The 19,479-nt window shown below is 39.4% G+C and overlaps 1 protein-coding gene across 2 annotated transcripts in view; it reads left to right on the forward strand.

The window, feature by feature from the left end:
* Sim (bHLH transcription factor single-minded) overlaps positions 1–19,479 on the forward strand; it is a 58,202-nt gene that overhangs the window by 18,477 nt on the left and 20,246 nt on the right. For both annotated transcript variants that reach the window (XM_076795979.1, XM_076795980.1), the window contains exon 2: positions 17,334–17,549. In XM_076795979.1, the coding sequence (XP_076652094.1) occupies positions 17,334–17,549 (216 nt within the window). The remainder of the gene's footprint in view (positions 1–17,333; positions 17,550–19,479) is intronic.

A 19,479-nucleotide genomic window follows, 5' to 3' on the forward strand; every position in this document is an offset into this window, starting at 1 on the left:
ACTTTCCTGGACCCATCCAGCCTTCAGTTCATCCCTCTCGTCGTTTTCTGAAAGCACTCCCCGAAACTATATCGTTCTTGGCCGAGTGCACATGCACATGCACGTTGCACGCGCACACGATTTCCGGAATTTCGTCGTGTACATAGACGAGACATGGTTGAATTCGATGGAAGAATATGGCGGTGTTCGTACGTAACAAGGGATGCTTATCTCGCGCGACGTTTCCTCTTCGAGCCGGAGGGTTGTTGGATTTTTCTATGGGAACCGCCGAGGGTGCAGATTGTTGTTGCACTAATTGTTGCCCGTACGTTCCGCTCTGTCAAAATACGCCCGTTTTGCGTCCCTCGGCGACGAGAGTTTCATCGAGACGGAACCTAGTCTTCGCGAGGATGCCTACTTCTTTTGCAACCTGAAAAATTCCTGTAAGTTTCCCGGAACGCGGTGACCCCCTACTGCCTGTCAGAATGTTGCAAACTCGCGTTTTCTTGCAGCAAAACCACGCAATACAGCGAATTCTCGATATATGTCAACAACACGAGACTTGTATTGTCATGTATCGTCCAGGAAACATACCCGAGCTGTGTTATGTTTACACTCCTCTGCGTCCGAGGCCTCTCCTGCTTCGTGGCCCCTCACGGATTATACCCCGTGGTAGTGGGGACAATTCCGCGACGTTTATCACCCAGGCTTTGGCGACATATATAGAGAAATCACTGTATTTCGACCCGGTTTCACTGTATACTTATTTCGCATGATTTACTTGTGTGAAATATTGTGCTATTTTTGGTATAACAAAAACATAGAATATAATTCTTGCTGTTTTATGTCACACAAAATAAATTTAGCATAAGCAGATTAATAAAAATAGAGAAAAACAGCAATCACAGCGGAAAGGTACGAATACCTGCCGTCATCTAAACATATTGAGGACTCACATTGTCTTGCCTTATGCGTATGAATTGAACATAGGACTTCGAGTTAAATTGCATTATTTTCTTGAGCCTATCGAATTTATTTTCATGATTTTTTCTGGTAAATACGTAAACCCTACATTACAAAGCTCAATTAATGCATAAACCAAAATTTTTTGATATTGTGACACGCGGCGTTTTTCCTTACAGCCACCGATATATGTCATACCTAAATTTTGATTATGGGACTTGTTACGGGACGAAAAAGTTGCGGATTTGTCTCGACGCAGAAACCGCGGAGATGATTTGACTCTGCGAATACCCAAATGAACAGCTTGGACCGAATGACGCGGCAACCATAAATTCGACTGTTGTGTTTAACTACAATCTCTGGCTGTTGCGATATTTAACGATTCGGTTGTCGCCCGCCACGGGGTTACGGACCGACTTCTCACGTTTCAGCGCCGCGACTCCGGCGTCTAAACAGAGTTTCGAATTCGCAATCGATAAACCGTCCCATCAGCGGTTTACACAGAAATTCTTCTTACCTCGGAGCATTTCGGAATTGTTGATCTCAGAGTCGTCGTATTCCTCTGGTTCAGTATTCGACAATTCAGCAAGAGAAATCTAGTTCGATCCTATGATCTGAGGGGACTATCTTCGGTGACAACGTTCGCTAACCGTATCGAGTACAAAACGTGACTGGGATTGTTCTAGGGAAATTACAAAACTGAAATTATTTGGACTTCCCACAATTTGTATAATACGTGCTTGAGTAAAAATTACAGAATTAGAATTATTTGGATTTCCCACAATTCTTATAATACGTATGTGAATAAAAATTACAAAACTGAAATTGTTTAGATTTCCCACAATTCTTATAATACGTATGTGAATAAAAATTACAAAACTGAAATTGTTTAGATTTTCCACAATTTTTATAATACGTGGTCGAGTAGAAATTACAGAACTGAAATTGTTTAGATTTCCCATAATTTCTGTAATACGTGCTCGAGTAAAAATTACAGAATTTAAATTATTTATATTTCCCACAATTTTTACAATACGTGCTTGAGTAAAAATTGCAGAACTGAAATTGTTTGGACTTCCCACAATTTGTATAATACGTGCTTGAGTAAAAATTACAGAATTAGAATTATTTGGATTTCCTACAATTCTTATAATACGTATGTGAACAAAAATTACAAAACTGAAATTGTTTAGATTTTCCACAATTTTTATAATACGTGATCGAGTAGAAATTACAGAACTGACATTATTTAGATTTCCCATAATTTCTGTAATACGCGCTTCAGTAGAAATTACAGAACTGAAATTATTTAGATTTCCCATAATTTCTGTAATACGTGCTCGAGTAAAAATTACAGAATTTAAATTATTTATATTTCCCACAATTTTTATAATACGTGCCTGAATAAAAATTGCAGAACCGAAATTGTTCAGATTTCCCACAAATTTAATGATACGTGCTCGAATAGAAATTAAAATACTAAAATTATGTAGATTTCCCACAATTTTTATAAACGTGCTTGATAAGTTGCAATTTTAAATTTCTCTCTTGTAAAAGTACTTCCATGTGCATAACAATATCATATTTGTTACCCGATAACAGACAAATAATTAAATAAGTTACTCGTTGCCTTGAGGATTCATCCTTCCAGTCCGGCCGATTGCATACGTAAAAAATTCGCATTAAGCATTTCGCAGAGTAGCATAAAATTAATCGATCTCGGCGTGGTTGCAGCATTCAAGGGGCGCCGTTTCTCCTCGGATAGAAAGCTTCGATTCAAAGCGACGACGCGAGGCAACGCGCCGTCAAGATGGCTAACTTCTGCTAACTGCTGCGATCGTGGTCGTACACTCGAACGGTGCGCGCGCTGTGCGCGAAATCGGGTTACCATGTTTCTTTTAAATAAACGCTCGGCCAACAGAATGAGATCAGCTTGTCGCGGGAGTGTATCAACGTTGGTTGGAAGACGTAAGAGAAATCCGAGGTGGCACGGGTGAGACGGCGACGAGGGTGGCGAGAGGGAGAAAAGTGTAGGATTACTGGCTATATACGTTCTTCGGTTGGCTCGCGGGTGTTGTTTGTTGAGTTGACGAACAACATTGTAAGTAAGTGGAGTAAGTACGTAGACCGGCGGGGCGGACGGCGCGGCCCACGCTGCTCGAGCCACGTGTTGTGCCGTCTAAATATCAGCCTACGCGACCATACGTGTAAGAGCCGAGATATGTATGTACGCCTATGTCTGCTGCGAACGGACCGGACCGGCCCGACCCGGCCCGGCACTCGTACGTGGTCAGCACAATGGAAGAGAAACACGGCTTGTACCGCAATTTGAACGCGCCGCGATTCCGAGTATCGACGGCTCCACGTGGAATCGCCGGGCAGACATGCGACACGAGAAAATCGACGTACCGTTCATCGTTCGATCGTCGACGTCTCCGTCGCGGCAAATCCGAACTACCACTGACGAGGTCCCGGTAGACGATGCTAAAGAAATCAGTCACAGGATTTCTTCTAACAAAGCAATTAGGCCAAGCCCGGCAGAGTTCGACCTCTTTTTGAAGAAAACGCCGGCATTGTTTTTACTTTTTTGGTAAATTAAAGCGTCGTCCATGTTATTTGGGGACATAAATTGTTCTCTGTGACAAATTCAAATATTTATTTCCATTTTCTGCAAAAAGAAAACAATTCAACATTTTCAATAATAATATTTGTATATACTATATATACAATATATATTTATAATAATATACAATATTAAATAGTGATTTATATATATAGTATTTGATAATATATTATAGTACATACAAGGATATATATACAATATATATATAATATATATATAACAATGATAATATATATACAATGAATAAATATTTATTAATATTTCTAATATATGTGATATATATGTACATAAACATTTTATTGTTGAAAACGATGAAATGTTAAATTTTTTTATAGTGGTTTCCGTAGCAGCTCTAGAACAACTTTTTTGGACGGCCATCTAAATCTTCGGGGTCTAAATCTGAAAAACAAAACAAATATATTCTTAAACTGCAGTAAATGTCGGAGGAAGCAAATCTACGAAATTTGCAAATTAATTCGTATTGACTTTAACAGGTACAAAGTACTCCCACGGACACGTGATTAGTCTTTAGAAGCCTTTCCCAGGCCGTTTCGATTAATGGAATATTTTCGGAAGTACCAACTTATCTTAAACACCTAAGAGCAAACCTATAGAATAGAAGGTTTACCACAATCATCTATTGTTCAGAAACACAGTAAAATTGTTCGGAACCTCAAAGATATACGTTCGTGTCCTTCAAGGGATAGAACAATTTCTGCCTAATCGGATTAGGTTTTCCCTCGTGTCCGCAGTTCCGAGACTAAATCCTGCTCGACCGATGAAAAGTTCCAATTCCTTTAATTCTCCCAGAGATGCGACCGGAAGCTATGACAATTATTATTGAATGTTAATTGACATTGTTGCGACGTCGCTGTTGGAGAAAATAGGGGGGAGGGGCGTATCTCGCGCGTGAACGAGGGATTAACATCGAGCGTGGTCTATAGTTTTTGAGCAAATATGCAAGGATCCGTGTGCGCGGGGAATAGTGACAAAGATAATATTTGTTGAGATTTACACGCGTATCGTACCGGCGCTATTTTCATATCCGTAGTTCTGCTGTGTGCTCTGCGTTAAAGTACACAAACGCAAACGGGCCTCCGTCTACGCGAAAAATAGCGCAGTTCGACGGATTACATATGGCGTCGATCTGAGCAGCACAGAGATCTCGAATGTTTCGGACCGTCGGATACGAGAACACGGTGCCCGACGAAAGAAAATTTTCAATAGTAATCTATACGATAATCGTCACAATTGTCGCAAGATGAAATTTTATTTTAAAACAGCAATTCATTTTCTTATAAATATCTTATACCACAATGGAAGCGAGAAAACTACAAAAGGGTATAGAAAATTGATAGTTTATGTAAAAACTGGGTGGACAAACGTAAGGTTAATTCTACATTTTTACCATTTTGATATTCAAACATTTTGTTAGTTTTGTCACTTTGTGGGACCTCGGTTGCTGTCTATTATATCCTGGTTGGTATACTTGCAATGAACCCCTTGCCGTACGATTATCTCCATGCTTACAATAATTAGATTTCCTTTGTCTGCAATAATTTCACAGAGGAGGGAGGAAAATTTGTATTTATTGTATGTCTAGATTTGCTTTAATGCTTAAACATTGGTTACGGAAGAATAGAATTCCATTACATTTGAAAAGGAAGGAGGAACATTCGTATTTAGTAGATTTTTTTTATTGAATTATTGACATGGCCCTTCTCCGATTAGTAGCGACCACAGTGTGTTTGCAACGGTGACGGTTCAATGAAATGGCTTTAAATTAGGTGGGTAGTCACTGCAAATCGTGGCACAGGAAGATTTTGCTCGTCCGAAGTGCGAAGAATGTTTGAAATTTTTGAGTAGGGGAAATACGTCGAATCGACCGGATGTTTTCATCTCAAATACATCCCTTAAAGATGCCAGAACTGCCCCTAGTCGTCGCGCGGCAAATAATAAATTGGATTTGCCGTAGTATAGCTCTGGCCGTGCAGGGGCTGCGGCGGTGAAGTCCGGGCAATTCGGTTGTTTGTTCTTTCGGTGGGACGGGTCGGCTCGTCCCATCGTTCCTAGTGTATTTTTGGCGCAAAGATCGTGATTTATGCTCGGACACGCAGTACGCTAATAATTTAGGCTGCAGTAATATTACGTCACGATCGTGTCAGTTCATGGAACCGAAGCGAGGTTAACGTGAACTTGGCACACTGATCTTTCACGAGATCACACCGCGAGGCCTTTAATCCTTGCATTCGGAAATATTTGAAATACATAAGATAAGGGGTCCAATTACTGTGCCCATATTAATTATTAGTCAGCGAAAGTGATAGAAGAATGTAAAAATGCTGTTACATTATTTTCAAGCTATTGAACATGCTAAGAAGGAAAATAAATTTTTATTTCAAGTTTGTTGCAATTAGGGTAAAAAATTTGTATTTTGCACAAAGATCCGCTGTCTATTGAGTATACTTACTTTTAAAGCATAATGAACATCAAAAAAGAGATATTATATTTATTTCATTGAAATCAGATAATATATAGACGTTATACCGGGTGTCTCAGCTAGAGGAGGCCGCCACCTAGATATCTCCTTTATTTCTAATGGCACAAAAATACTTATGGCATAATTTAAATGGTATAAAAGGGGGAATACCATGGAAGAAAATTTTGGTTTGTCCTGTTATTTTTTCATAGATTTTTCGAGATTATCGTTACTTTTCATCAGGAAAACTTTTTTTACAAAAAATACATTTGAATATGTTTAACACTAGGTTTACGGGACCCGTCAAAGTGACGGGTTCTAATATTTTTAATTTGAAATTATTAAGATTCCAAGGATGCATACATGAGAGATTATTCAGCATTTCCTTGGGTATGTATTATTTTTAAAATATTGCTAAAAATGTGGGTAGCACGTTCTTGCGATTTTTATAAAGTAACGCAAAATAGTCACATTTAGTGCTCCGTAAACCTAGTGTTAACCTTCAGGTGACCTTGAGTACCAAAAATGTGATAAAACTGTAAAATTTCGATTGCTCGGATACTACAACAATTACATATTGCTGAACGCAACCCTCGTTATTCCGTGCAACAAATCGTGCGGCATATGGACCGGTTTAAATCGAAGATCTCTGAAGATCTCGATGCGGTTGGCGATCGAGAGGTGGCGATTATGCGGCGCGTGTACGACCTAGAGCAACGCCGAGAAGCCAACCTTCGAACTGTTAAAATGCGTGGGCACACTCTCCGGTTTTCGTGTCGTGGGATCGGTGAATGGATTTTCTGGTCGTGGCCGGAGGGGATGATGAATCGCGGGGTGGTACCCAGCCCCCTTGTCTTTTACACCGAGAGTAGGGGCGTTTTTTTTCGGGAGGAGGGTGAGTTCGGCGGGGGTGTAGAGAAAACAGCGAGGAAGGGTGTGGGAGGGGGTGGTATGGGTCCGACGCGACGACGAGAATGTAGGTGAGCCGACGGCGTTAAGCCGTGGCGGAGTTGCAGGCTCGCGTGCCCTCCAAAATGCATTGAGACGGTCACGAACAACGAACAACGAACAAGAGGCAACGAGCAAGCCGGGTTCCTCGATCCTACGCGCGTACATGCACCGTGCACGCGTGTCGTTGTGATCGCCAGACGACGGCGATTCACGCGATGACCCAGTATCGTGTCCTTGGATGCTGGATGCGCTCCAAACTCCGCACGGAATCGATTCATCCGCTCCCGAAGAAGTCCCACGGGCGGACTGATTAATTCCGATGGTTGGGCCGAGCGTCGACGGACACATTGAGGTGTCACGATTCGGAGATTTCCAGTTTCCTAGATTCTCCTCGCTGATATTTTCCCTTTGTGAACTCGGAAAACTCCTGCCGCCGATTTCGAACCGTTTATTCTTGACGGTCGGGTATTCTTCAAGGTTCGAACTGGATTGACGCTCGTGACATTCGAATTGTTTAATCTACTACTCGGACGTCGAGCGGTCTCTTCATACTAAACCTACCGAGCCTTAAAAGCAACTCATACATGTTGTCTTATAAAAACGACGAGATTCAATTTATTTGGATTTTGTGTAATACATGCTCTCCTATAAATACAGTGACTCCCATTAATATTCGGACGCTCTTAAAATTTTGAGAAGTTAGAACAATTGGTTCGCTACATGACGTGAAAAAATGTTTGATTAAAATTTGCAAATGGTTGAAATTGCGGAGAAAGTACTAAAAGTTGTATTTTGCAACTTTTTAATGCGGGCTTATATCAAAAATTTTAAAAGTACGTTTTGTACATCTGTATCAATTATACATATTCCGAATGTTTCATCTGAATCGGTCGACGTTGCAATGAGCTATAAACGCTTAACGATGATAGCTTAAGGGTGAAAATTGCAAAATCATTTTGAAACATCTGTAGCTCGTTGCAACGTTGACCGATTTTGATGAGATTCTCAGAATATGTATAATTCATACAGATCTATAAATCGTACTTTCTAAATTTTCAATGCAAGTCCACATAAAAAAGTTGCGAAATACAACTTTTAGTATTTTCTCTGCAATTTCGACCAATTGCAATTTTTGTAAAAATTTTTTTTTCAGTTTACGTAGCAAACCAATTGTGCTAACTTCTTTTACAAAATCCAAGTCGTATGGTCTAATATTAACAAAATTATACGATTTTTAAAAGCGTCCGAATATTAGTGGATGTCATTGTATATTTATTAATCATTTCCCACGAAAGCACCTTTATAAATTCGGTAATCGTAAAATAAAAAATTTGGAACCGCGGTCATTTTGACCGGCGATGGTAGGTTTAGTGTTAACGCTGCGCGTTTTAATGTAAACATCATAAATAATTTAATGTTAATCATTTTCTCATATATGCCACTGTGACGAGTATTTCAAAAAGTGTTTTTTTATATACTGTTTGTTTATAAGTCAGTTTCCTCGTTAACAACAATTCCTACATTTGAAGACAATATCTTTATTATTTTTGTGTACAGGGCGCGCCACTTAACTGTACCACCTTTTACTCGTAACCTACTCGTTGCAGAACGAAAAGTTTCAAACAAAAGTACCTTTATGTCAAATAAGACATGGAGTATGATCATTAGTTTTTTGATGTCTTCATAGTTTATTGAGATATAAAGGTGACCTTGAGTTTTTGTATTATAATGCGTGATATTTAAATATGCGATTCGAACGAGTATTGAATGCTGAGAAAATTTTGACATTTTGTACATTTTGACTAAAATAATGTAACTTGAAACCTTTGAAAACCTTTGCAAATTATTTGCAAATTAGATTCTATTAAGGTAAAATAAATTTTAATTTGCATTTATCATATGTCATCTACATGGACAGCAAATTGAATAAAACAAAACAAAAGCATTTTCGAAGTAAACAAAATAAAATAAAAATCTAAATAAAATTTGATGTTGCGCCTTGGTTTTGCAATGCTTGCTTCCGAGAAAGAAAACATGGGTGTTTGATAAAATACAAGTCTGTTTCAACATCGACCGAACAAAAGACCGAGCATGGGATAAATATTTCACAGCTCAAAAGCACACGACTATATACGTGCATACAAACGATTGTTACATTCACGTAACAACAACATAATTTTCATGTGTATTTGTCGGCACAAACATTCGTATCCTTTGTCACAAACACGTACGTCCCTTTTGTTTATCCAATCGACGATCAATAATGAATTTCACAAAATACGGAACATTTACAACTCACTAATAAATATCCTGACGTGGTGTAATCGATGTTATCGATATCGAACGCGTCAACGGATTTGTATAATTTGCGAAAGCTGATTCGAAAAAATATTTCTTCGTCCGAAAATTCCGGTGCTGTTTCGATTTATCGAAGGAGACTGTTTATTTGTTTGAAAAAAGGGGGGGATACGTGTGACGAAATGCGGAAGAGAATGCGAGAATGTTTTGTCTTATATTTCCATAACAATATTTGTTAGCCGATATAATTTGAGGTGCGATAACAAGAGTGTGTCAATAATAATAGAATTTGATTATCGTGTCTTTACTTTTCCTCTGTTTGAAACATATCGACCAACGAAGGCCGAGGTAGAATCAGAATATTCCAGGCGTTTCACGTGAATCAACGAGATTAGAAGAAAGATCCGTTAATTGGACATCGGGTTCAGGAACCGACCAGTATAAATTGGATCGTCTCCCTCCAACCCCTCACTGATTACTTATCGCGGATATCGATTATATTCGTAATGGTATATAATAACGCGCTTCGAACGGACGAAGTCAGAAAAAAAATCGTACCTTTTCCGTACGAAGAGTAGCCCTTCATCGAATCGGCTAAATATCATGTTTTTCTGCCAATTAAATGCTAATAGCCACGTTCTTTAAAAAAATGCTTCTTTGAAAATAATTTTACAATGGAATTTATAGAAAAGTGGATACCGATCAACTTTTGTTGGAAACATTTTTTCGCCTGATCATTGGAAATCTCTGAAAAAAATGATGCCAACAGTGTGAAAGTGACTTTTTCTGGACAAAATGAAAAATAAATTCACATCGATTTATTTTCACGAAAAATGCCACTAGCTGACACGAATAAAACATGAAAATACTCAAAACTAACAGGAAATTGTACGAATACACTTCGGGCGTCTGTTTCTAAACCCTTTGCACTCGGCGCAATATACATTCTAAAAACTAAATTTTTCTTCCGTCTTAGAATATTTTCATTTTATTCATACGAAACTGATCCGATTTCGTAATTTTTTGAAATGTTTGCACAATGAAAATGGTTTAGTAATCTATTGAATACAAATTTTGTAACGTAACAAATATTTCGTAAAATTTCTCGTCATTTCATTGAAATAATGCCACGATAATTTCTAGCGGTGCTTCAGAGTCACCACTCGAGCGCGAAGGGTTAAAATTCGTAAGATTATAAAGATTGCATGAAACTTGAAATTTGCGATCGCGTTGCTCTTGATAATTGTCCGTGGGACTGACGTCCGAGGATATTCTCGGTAACGTGGAGGGTTGGAAAAAGTAGCCGGCGAAATAGCTGAGAAAAAATTGGCAAAAACTCGATGACCCGGAAAATTCTATGTCCTCGGTCTCCGGTTTTTCTCGACATCTGGATAATCTTGGCCTGGCGAAGGTGGCAAAAGCACGGACGCGCGTGGGCCCGCAAGTAAACCTTCCCGGGCCCGAGACCGTTACGACAACGTCTTAGCCGTGGAAAGGTGCGGGGATGACGAGGAGACCGGGAAGCGGAAACACATGTTTCGTATTAGATGCTCTTCTACCTGTCGACCCGAGCCAGGGCGTGCAGAAGGTGTTTAACGGAGAATACAAGGTAACGCTGGGAGCGGAGGAACACGTGTTCCACGGTAAAGGTCGTCGTGGACATTGTTCGTGGGGGATGCGCCTTGGGGACGCCGGCAGGTTCCTTCCTTCTATCCTTCGTCCCATAGTTCCTCTTCCTTCCGGAACATGTTGCCAACACATGTTTCCGATTTCGGCGCGCACTTTGCTCCCGGCGAAAAAGGTACGCAGCAAGGTGGTTATACGGTCCAGTCGTAAAAGGCAGGTTGCAAACCTGTCATTTTACGAGGATTCGTCGAGGTCCTCTTCTCCCACGCACTTGACACTCGAGGGAGGCTTCTAACGGCGGTGAAAACAAGCGGATTTTGAAGAATTTTTTTTCAGAGAAACTATTCGATATGTGGTATTGGCCTTTTGGGGATGTAAACGGGTAGCCTTGAAGTACAAGTGCTCCTTTTTTAGTTCAATTATTATTATTATTTGTTGCGTAACACGCACGTTTCTTATATTTTTTAAACTGGCGAGTTTTCATTTCTGTTGGGATTTTTTTATTATTATTATTATTATTCGTTTATTTTAAAGTGGTCGCATTAACAGCTAGGCCAATAGCGACCACATCGATTACAATTGAACATAAAAGAGAAGGTTAATTTCATAATTAAAGTGCAAAATTAATCTATTATTTGTTAGAACAGAATATCGATTTATTTAACACTGGGTTTACGGGACCCGTAAAAATGGCGGGTTCTGATATTTTTAATTTAGAAATATTAAGATTGTATAGATGCATCTGTGAGGAATTATTCAACTTTATTTCTTTGGGTATATACTATTTAAAAATAGACACATTCTTGTTATTTGTATAAAGTAATGTAAAATAATCACTTTTAGTGCTCCGTAAATTTAGTATTAACAGTACATTAGCGGTATATTTAGTATTATTAGTATCGTTGTTTACGTTACGTTATTTATTTGTTGTTCTGATCAGAACGATTCATTCAAGAAGGTTTCTTTAAACTGTGAAAACACGTACTTTCAATGTGTCTCTAAACGAGTTTCTAAATAAATTCTGTTGTATAAATACAAAGAGTGATTTAATAGAATACCCATATTCCAATCATTTCTTTAAGGATTGGCTTTAGGGATTGGGATTTTTTTAAACAGTATTAATTTAACTAATCGACCGAAAAAGTTGTTTTTGTTGCATCAAATATCAGCAGTATACATCTCCCTTTCTGGGTAAGGTTAAATGAAAAAAAAATTATGGATTCAAATTTTGTTATTCCTTTTAATTTATCAAAACAATAACCACCAAATTAAATCCATATAAAAATTCTGAGAATCATAATAATTCATACCCTTATTCATTTTACTAGGAAATTACCTTTGTAATCAATTTCAATTCTAAATTATATAAAATCAATATAAAATTCTTCAAATCTAAAACTTTACTAGATATTTCACTCAACTTTTCTTCCGAACTCTAGAACTTTTCCGATTTTTCATATTTTTCTTTCAAAATACACTGGCAAAATTAAAGGATCGCTAAATTTTCGTTCGCAAAATTGTCCACGTTCGAAATGTTGCAATTTCATGAAACAAAGTTATAGAATAATCGTTCTCGTCTCATTTTGAAGTCTGAACTTTCTACTTTCGAAAGCCGTTGTTCGCTTTTCTCAATAACATTGTTTACAGTGTGCAACGGGTGAGAGAGCAAACATACCTTCTTGTTCCGAAAATTTTCCACATTCAAACGTTTGTGTAGAAAATTTAATCATTTAATGATTCTTTAATTTTGTATTTCAGTGCAGAATCAATCCCAGAATAAAGTGATTAACTTTAAGAATATTTCTCACTGTTTGCTGGTTCGATCACTGTGCAATAAATCAAATAAATCGAAAGAAAACATTAACGCTTGCAAAGGAATTTGTTTATTAAAGAAAAAAAAAGGTGGAACTACGCTGACGAGAGTGAGTTTGAGTTTGAACAAAAATTGACCTGGTGAAAAACTAAAAAACAATTTGAAAGGAAGAATCTTCAATTGTCTGTAAAACATGATGGCGGAGGAGATCTCATTGTTATTGATGATATTTTGGGCAAAAACGAATATGTAAACCTTTGAAAAAAGAAATTTAGCACAAAGTGCAGTGAAAATTTTATCAAGATAATTTTCCGAAGCACAAAATCTCCAATTCTACAAGAATATTTATTATACGATTGCCCCAAAGTGTTACATCCTCCGCCAAAATAACCGGATCCAAATTCCATAGAAAATCTATGGGATCTACTCGATCGCAAGATTAGAAAAACGCCGATAAATACAAAAGAACAATTACAAGCTCGCTAAGTGAATAAAAGAGCGTCGAATATCTCAAAATTATTTGGTTAAAATATTTTCTAACATGCCCCCACGTTTGAACGTGATAATTCTCGAAAAGGGGTGCCCAAAAAAATATAGAAATACTGTTATAACATACTTTTATGTACAAATAAAACTTATCTATTCCTAAATATCCGAATATTTCCGAGATGTTAAAATTCTGCTCAATTTTGATTATAACATAGTACGTACAAAACAATAAAAATTGAAAGATTTATTTTCGCACGTATCCATAGTGGAGCAAAAGTAATCCCAAATGCAAATGTAGGTATAACTCATCGAAAAAGAATCCATTCGATAAACGTATCCTGATGAAATGAATGAAGCGATAAATTTTGCAGCTACTACAGTGTCCAAATGTTTATGAGCGTGGCTGTACACAGGTGTATTAGAAAAAATCTGATCAGTGGAAAACAGTCGGTTCAACACATTGTGATAACGAACGGGGTATTTGCTTCGTTCGCAAAACGGTTCTCGAAAGATGTTCTGCAAGAAGAAAATCCAGAATTCAGTATACCGGGACAACGAGACAATGGGCGTACAGTCTGGTCTTCGGGAAGCCTCGGAGGAACACAGTCACCGTCGACCGGGTAATAAATCGTGTTACGTAATGAGAACAACCCTTTCGGCAATTACTGGCCCGTCACCCCCGCTGGCAGCCAGCGAGAACGAAGTTTCGAGGGTCCGAGTTCCTAGTTCCGAGTTCCTCGAGTTCGGAGGAGTTCGAAAATTCCCAGGGTTCGAGGGCCAGTGCCATTGGCCATGCGACGCGGCGGTAAACTAACTACGGTCGCGAAGGCCAGTATAAAGGGCGATAGGAAGAGAGAGAGAAAGAGTATAGCATAATCCTATGGTGGCTCGTCAACGGAACAGTAGAGCCACCAGCAATCGCTTTTGCTTTCGATTTGACCACCCGTCGGGGCCGGCACGGTGTGCAGGAGGACCGTGTCGGGCACAACCGTCGTTCGAATCACTTGGGGTTTCCCCAGCTCGCCTAAGCGAGCGCGATCCTCGTTCTCGCCGTCTCTGTTCCCTGCAGAACTTCTTTCTCGCTCTCTGCAGCCCTGTCTACCTATAGCCATCCGTCTCTTTCTTCCGCGTCGTTCGTCGGGAACCGAGGAACCCAGACATGGACGGTTTGCACGTGCGTGTGCGGAGGGGTCTTTCGACTGATCCTGCTCCAAGGGTGGAGCTTAAAATAAGGGTGGTACCTCACGGCTTACCTACCCCATCGGGGAAACAGCATCGGGGACGAGATGGAAGCGGAGGAACAGCAGTAGGAGGAGAGACACGCCGCCGGAGCGATAGGGAACGAGGACCAAAACCCGACACGAGGTAGACCCGAAGAGCGGACCGCGCACTAGTCGCAATTTAAGTGCGACAGACACCGGACACGCTGTACGTGCACGCCAAGGTTCACTTGGCCGACTCAAGGTCGTGACAGGAATCGAAATTCGGAGATTACACGGTCCTTTCCTTTCCTCTCTTTCTCCCTCCCCTGTCTTCACCGTCGCGCTACAAGTCGCCGACCGGGGTTGTTTCGCGACCAACCCGAACGAATGGCGTATGTGCGCGGGACCCGAGATCGGTAAAAACAAAAAGTGATTCGTAACAGTTTCGCGGATAGCCTCCGAGGAGACGGTGCTCGCGCGAGCACGCGTGCGACGTCGCGGACATGTTGTGATCGAACGGTGTTCTTCGTCCTCCGGTGTGTCCAAGTGTCTTCATCGGGAGAGCGGTTGTTCTTCTTCTATGGTAATCGTGTCTTATCCGCTGGATCGACATTCGCGCGCGCGATCAACCGACAGACAAAAGATGGCGCCCATGGTTGAGAATCATGGTCGTAGCATTATATTAACCGGTGATCCTTACGTCGGTAGCTGGAGGCTGAAACAGGCTCAGAAAGGTACTGACATTTTTCAATTCTCAATCGCGTGTTCGATGCTCGGGCAAGAAACTTGTGTTAATTAGTTCGAAGATCGTTCGGCGACAGGAGAATATTGTGACCGACCTGTTCCGTCACTGGACTTCCATGGACCTGTTCGTTCCGCGGTCGCGCAACGCCGCGGAGGTTTCACGATTCTTCTTCGCGTCAGAAACAAATCGTTTTTAAACGCTCGTTCTTGGAATATAGAAAATAGGTGTAACCGAGTTGTTCCTACAACGCCACGCGTGTCGACGTCTCTGTGGAAGTTCTGGGTACCGTGGCAATATACCACGGGGCTCGCACGGTTCTCCTTTTTGTTCGGTTTCCATTCTAACCGCGCCGCCACGCGCGCATTACGTCGTTTCATGGACACGAGCATCGAAGAGAAACTTTCGGCTCTTCTTGCCGCTGATCTCGCCCAATTAACAACTCTGTTTTAACGATTTTTCTTTTTCTCACGGGAATATTTATTTTTTTTTTTTTTATTTTTTCGAATCGAGCAACCCGCCTTTCCTATCGAATGAACAGGAAGATCGAATTCGAAGATCGAATGAATCTTCCTGAAGTCGCAGAATCGTTGGTCGGGAACGACGGAGCAGGAAAAAAAATGCATTATTCAAGCGAATTTCCATCCGTGAGAAGACTCGGTGGAGATGGGTAGCTACGTCGTTAGGTTGCTCTCTTGCCGGCGTTTTAATGACGGTTTGCTCCCTTTGCTTTCGGTTCTTATAACGATGAGCAGCTCCGACGTCGTTACGGCCTCCGCGCTGTATCATGCCCGATGCTCCATCGATCGCTATATCGGCAACGTTGTTCGTTCGATTTATTGCGTGACAGCGAATCTGTATTTGAATTTCAGTCGCCCGGTACGTTCGACCCCGTAACTGCAGATAATAGTCAGTCACACTAGGCGATAACAATCTGCATTCGAATTTTGTTTATTAATCGATGAAATTTGCATTACCGACAAACGTCGACACGTTGTTTTATTTCTCGATCTCTCGTTGTTTCTATGCTTCAGAAACGGACACTCGTAAATTGGACTTCGAACTTTATGCATTTACGACGAAAATGAGTAGGTGCAATCGAAAACAGTGGAAAGATTAGAAGACTTCAAGAGTATATTATGTTCGTTACGTTAAATTTGTTAGTGGAAAATAGTATGTTTAGCTCCTGTGTCTTGTAATCAACGCAGAAACTTTTTATTTTGCATAAAGATCCGGAAGCTACTCGTAATTATTTCGTTTCGCTACAATTCTTCGGAATCGCTTTTATTTTATAATTAAAAAAGAGATTGTCAAAAGAGAACATGGTTATTACCAAACGGCGGATTTTTGTGCAAAATGAAAAATGTCTGCGTTGATTACAAGACACAGGAGCGAAATAAAAATTTCTTTGTTTTTTTAATTATTTTAGTAAGCTGACACCAATACGTTGGTGCCCTTAAATCTTTTTCAATATGTCCACTGCTTTAAATTGTGCTTACCCATTTTCTTAATTATGACAAAAATAAGTAGGTGCAATTTAAAACAGTGAAAAGATTAGAAGACTAGATCAGAGTATGAAAATATTACTTCCGCTATATATAAAAATATAAATTTAGCTCCTGTGTTTTGCAATTGATGCAGAAACTTTGTATTTTGCATAAAAATCCGGAGTCTGTTTATAACATAATCCATAAATCGCATAACTGCGAGATGAAAGAGAATAATATAAAATTCGCAAATGTTTGTCGTTGCATGTTGCGTAGTGTGTCAGAACCATAGTCGCCAGATCAAGACTTGTTCCCCCCACTCTAATTTCCCCTTCTACCGCGCTATTGCTCCCTGCTTCCGCCACGGTCCGGTCACGTGACGCGTTTCGTTACCGGCAGAGAGAGGGTAACTTTTTCCCCTCCATTCGTGCTCCCACCCCTCATCTGGCGACACTGGTCAGATGTCCTACTTTCGCAGATTCTCGACTGGAAAACTGTGAAGGTGCAATTAGCGAGTTCTTGTGTCATTTTTTTTTTTTTAGAGAGCACTTCTTAACCTTCTGCCTCTTCCTTTCACGTCGTTAAATTGAAAGATGCATATCGAAAGAATTCGAATTTTTGTATTAATAAATCGTCGATTTGAACATTTTTCTGATCGTTCTTCTTCGGTTCTTTTTCCAGGCAGCAGCCTATCCGAATCAGACAACAAAATCGTGATGAAGGAGAAGGACAAAAGCAAGAACGCGGCACGATGGCGGCGCGAGAGGGAGAACCACCAATTTTTGCAACTGGCGATGTTGTTGCCTCTTCCGATGCCCATCACCACGCAACTGGACAAGGCCAGCATCATTCGGTTGACGACGAGCTACCTGAAAATGCGGGACGCCTTCCCAGACGGTAATTACTGCACCCAATTTTCTCTGGCTCTACAAACTCGTTCACGCGTTCGAACGACTGGGATCGCCTGTTCAATGAATTGAGCTGCACGTTGAAATTAGTATTCGCAAAGTTTTAATGAAATTTATGCAGTATATAGTTTGTTGAAAAATAGTTGACACGAATTTTTCTTTGATCTGCAATGATCCATATCTAGGGGGTGAAAATAGCCCTCGAAGTTGGGGGTGAAAATCCTATCTTTGCAAATATCTCGGGAACTAGAAGGTCTAGGGCAATGATTTTTTTAAGTTTATTTTCAATCGCACGTAGTCATATAAAAAGATGAATTTTTTAAATATTGTTTGAACAAATAATTTTTTCTGAAATCTTTTTAGACGACCATATTCCATGATCGAAAACACAAAAATGACTAATGAACGAACATCAATTTCTAACAAATTCTAGCGAATGATAATTAGACAGAAAACCAGATCTGGTCATTCCTGAAATAACATTATTTGAAATTCAAATATCGTGTTATTTTATGTGATAATTAAAATTCCATACCTGTGATCAATTTTCAAATAACATTACTTAAAGTATTATTTGAAATAACCCGTTATTTCATTTTAAAGTCATTCGAAATAATTATCGCAGATTATTGTGAAATTATTCTACAAAACTGTATCAGATTACCGGATTATCAGGTTTGAGTAGAGTCTATACAGACACCCTTTGTTGCATATTACTTTGAGGCAAATTTAATGGCATAAATATTGCATAAATTCTTTGTTTTGTTTTACTAATACTGCTAAGTATTCATATTTGTAGTGTGGTAAATATTTTCATTTACAATAAAGACAAATACTAAAACTTGTCATATGTAAAGAAAATGAAGATATAAAAATGTGTTTGTCTTTCATAATGTGCAAAATGAGCAGATTAAAGGCTGATTTAAGGAAAGGTTTAATCACACGGAAGCATTCAGAGCATTTGTGTGGCAATGTTTATTGTTACCTTCGCGGTTAAAAATATGAAAAAACTGTGTATTGCTTTGTTATGCCACTTAAATTTCGCTATAATTATCACATAGAGATAGAGAGTCCCGAGTTTTATGTATGGTAAAAAAGCAAAATAATTCATCGTTTTATTAATATTTGTTTAGAATATCATTGACTCTTATGTCATATTTGTCTAATATATATACAGTACTATTCTTCATATTTAATATACAACAACAATCATCTTCGCGATTTTAACCGAATTTTTTGTTATACTAATCGGAAAATGAGATCAAATCATATCAAATTCCACTTAGTTCCGCGTTTTATAAATTCTTGAAAACTGTTATAATTTATGAACGCATAGATTCGCAGTTCACTAAAAAATAATAATTGAAAGTTAGATAGGCAGCATCTGACCGAAGATGAGAGACAATTTAATGCATTAACGACAACATAAATGACATTCTGAGGATAAAGTATCGCAATAGAGCTCGCTATCGAACCGATATTTCTTGAAGAAATTTAGTCGAAGGATATCCTCTTTGTTAGATTGGTCAAACATCTTGGCAAACCCGCGAGATAACGAGAAACAAATCGATTGATTTTCCACGCGAACGCCGCGCCGGCGTGTGACAGAACCACGTGCCGGCAATAAACTTCACTTAGCGGTAAACGGATGAAACGCTATTCTTTGTTAATTCAGGCACCGGACACTTACGCGCAAAGGGCAAATAGTATCGGATGAGATGGATGTGATTGCGCACTTAATGCATTGTTAGTCCCTGGTGCTTTGTAAGCAAAGCATGGGGGCTGTTATAGTGTTACAATAGCTTCTCCCGTCTCGCCTCCCTTCTTACGACATCGGTGAATTGAATTTCAAGTGGCTGCATCCCTCTAGAATACGGCCGCGTCTTTATTCCCTTTTTATTTTACAAAAAAAAAGAGAA

The sequence above is a fragment of the Halictus rubicundus genome, chromosome 11 (assembly GCF_050948215.1).
Source record: "Halictus rubicundus isolate RS-2024b chromosome 11, iyHalRubi1_principal, whole genome shotgun sequence".
NCBI classification, from domain to species: Eukaryota; Metazoa; Arthropoda; class Insecta; order Hymenoptera; family Halictidae; genus Halictus; species Halictus rubicundus.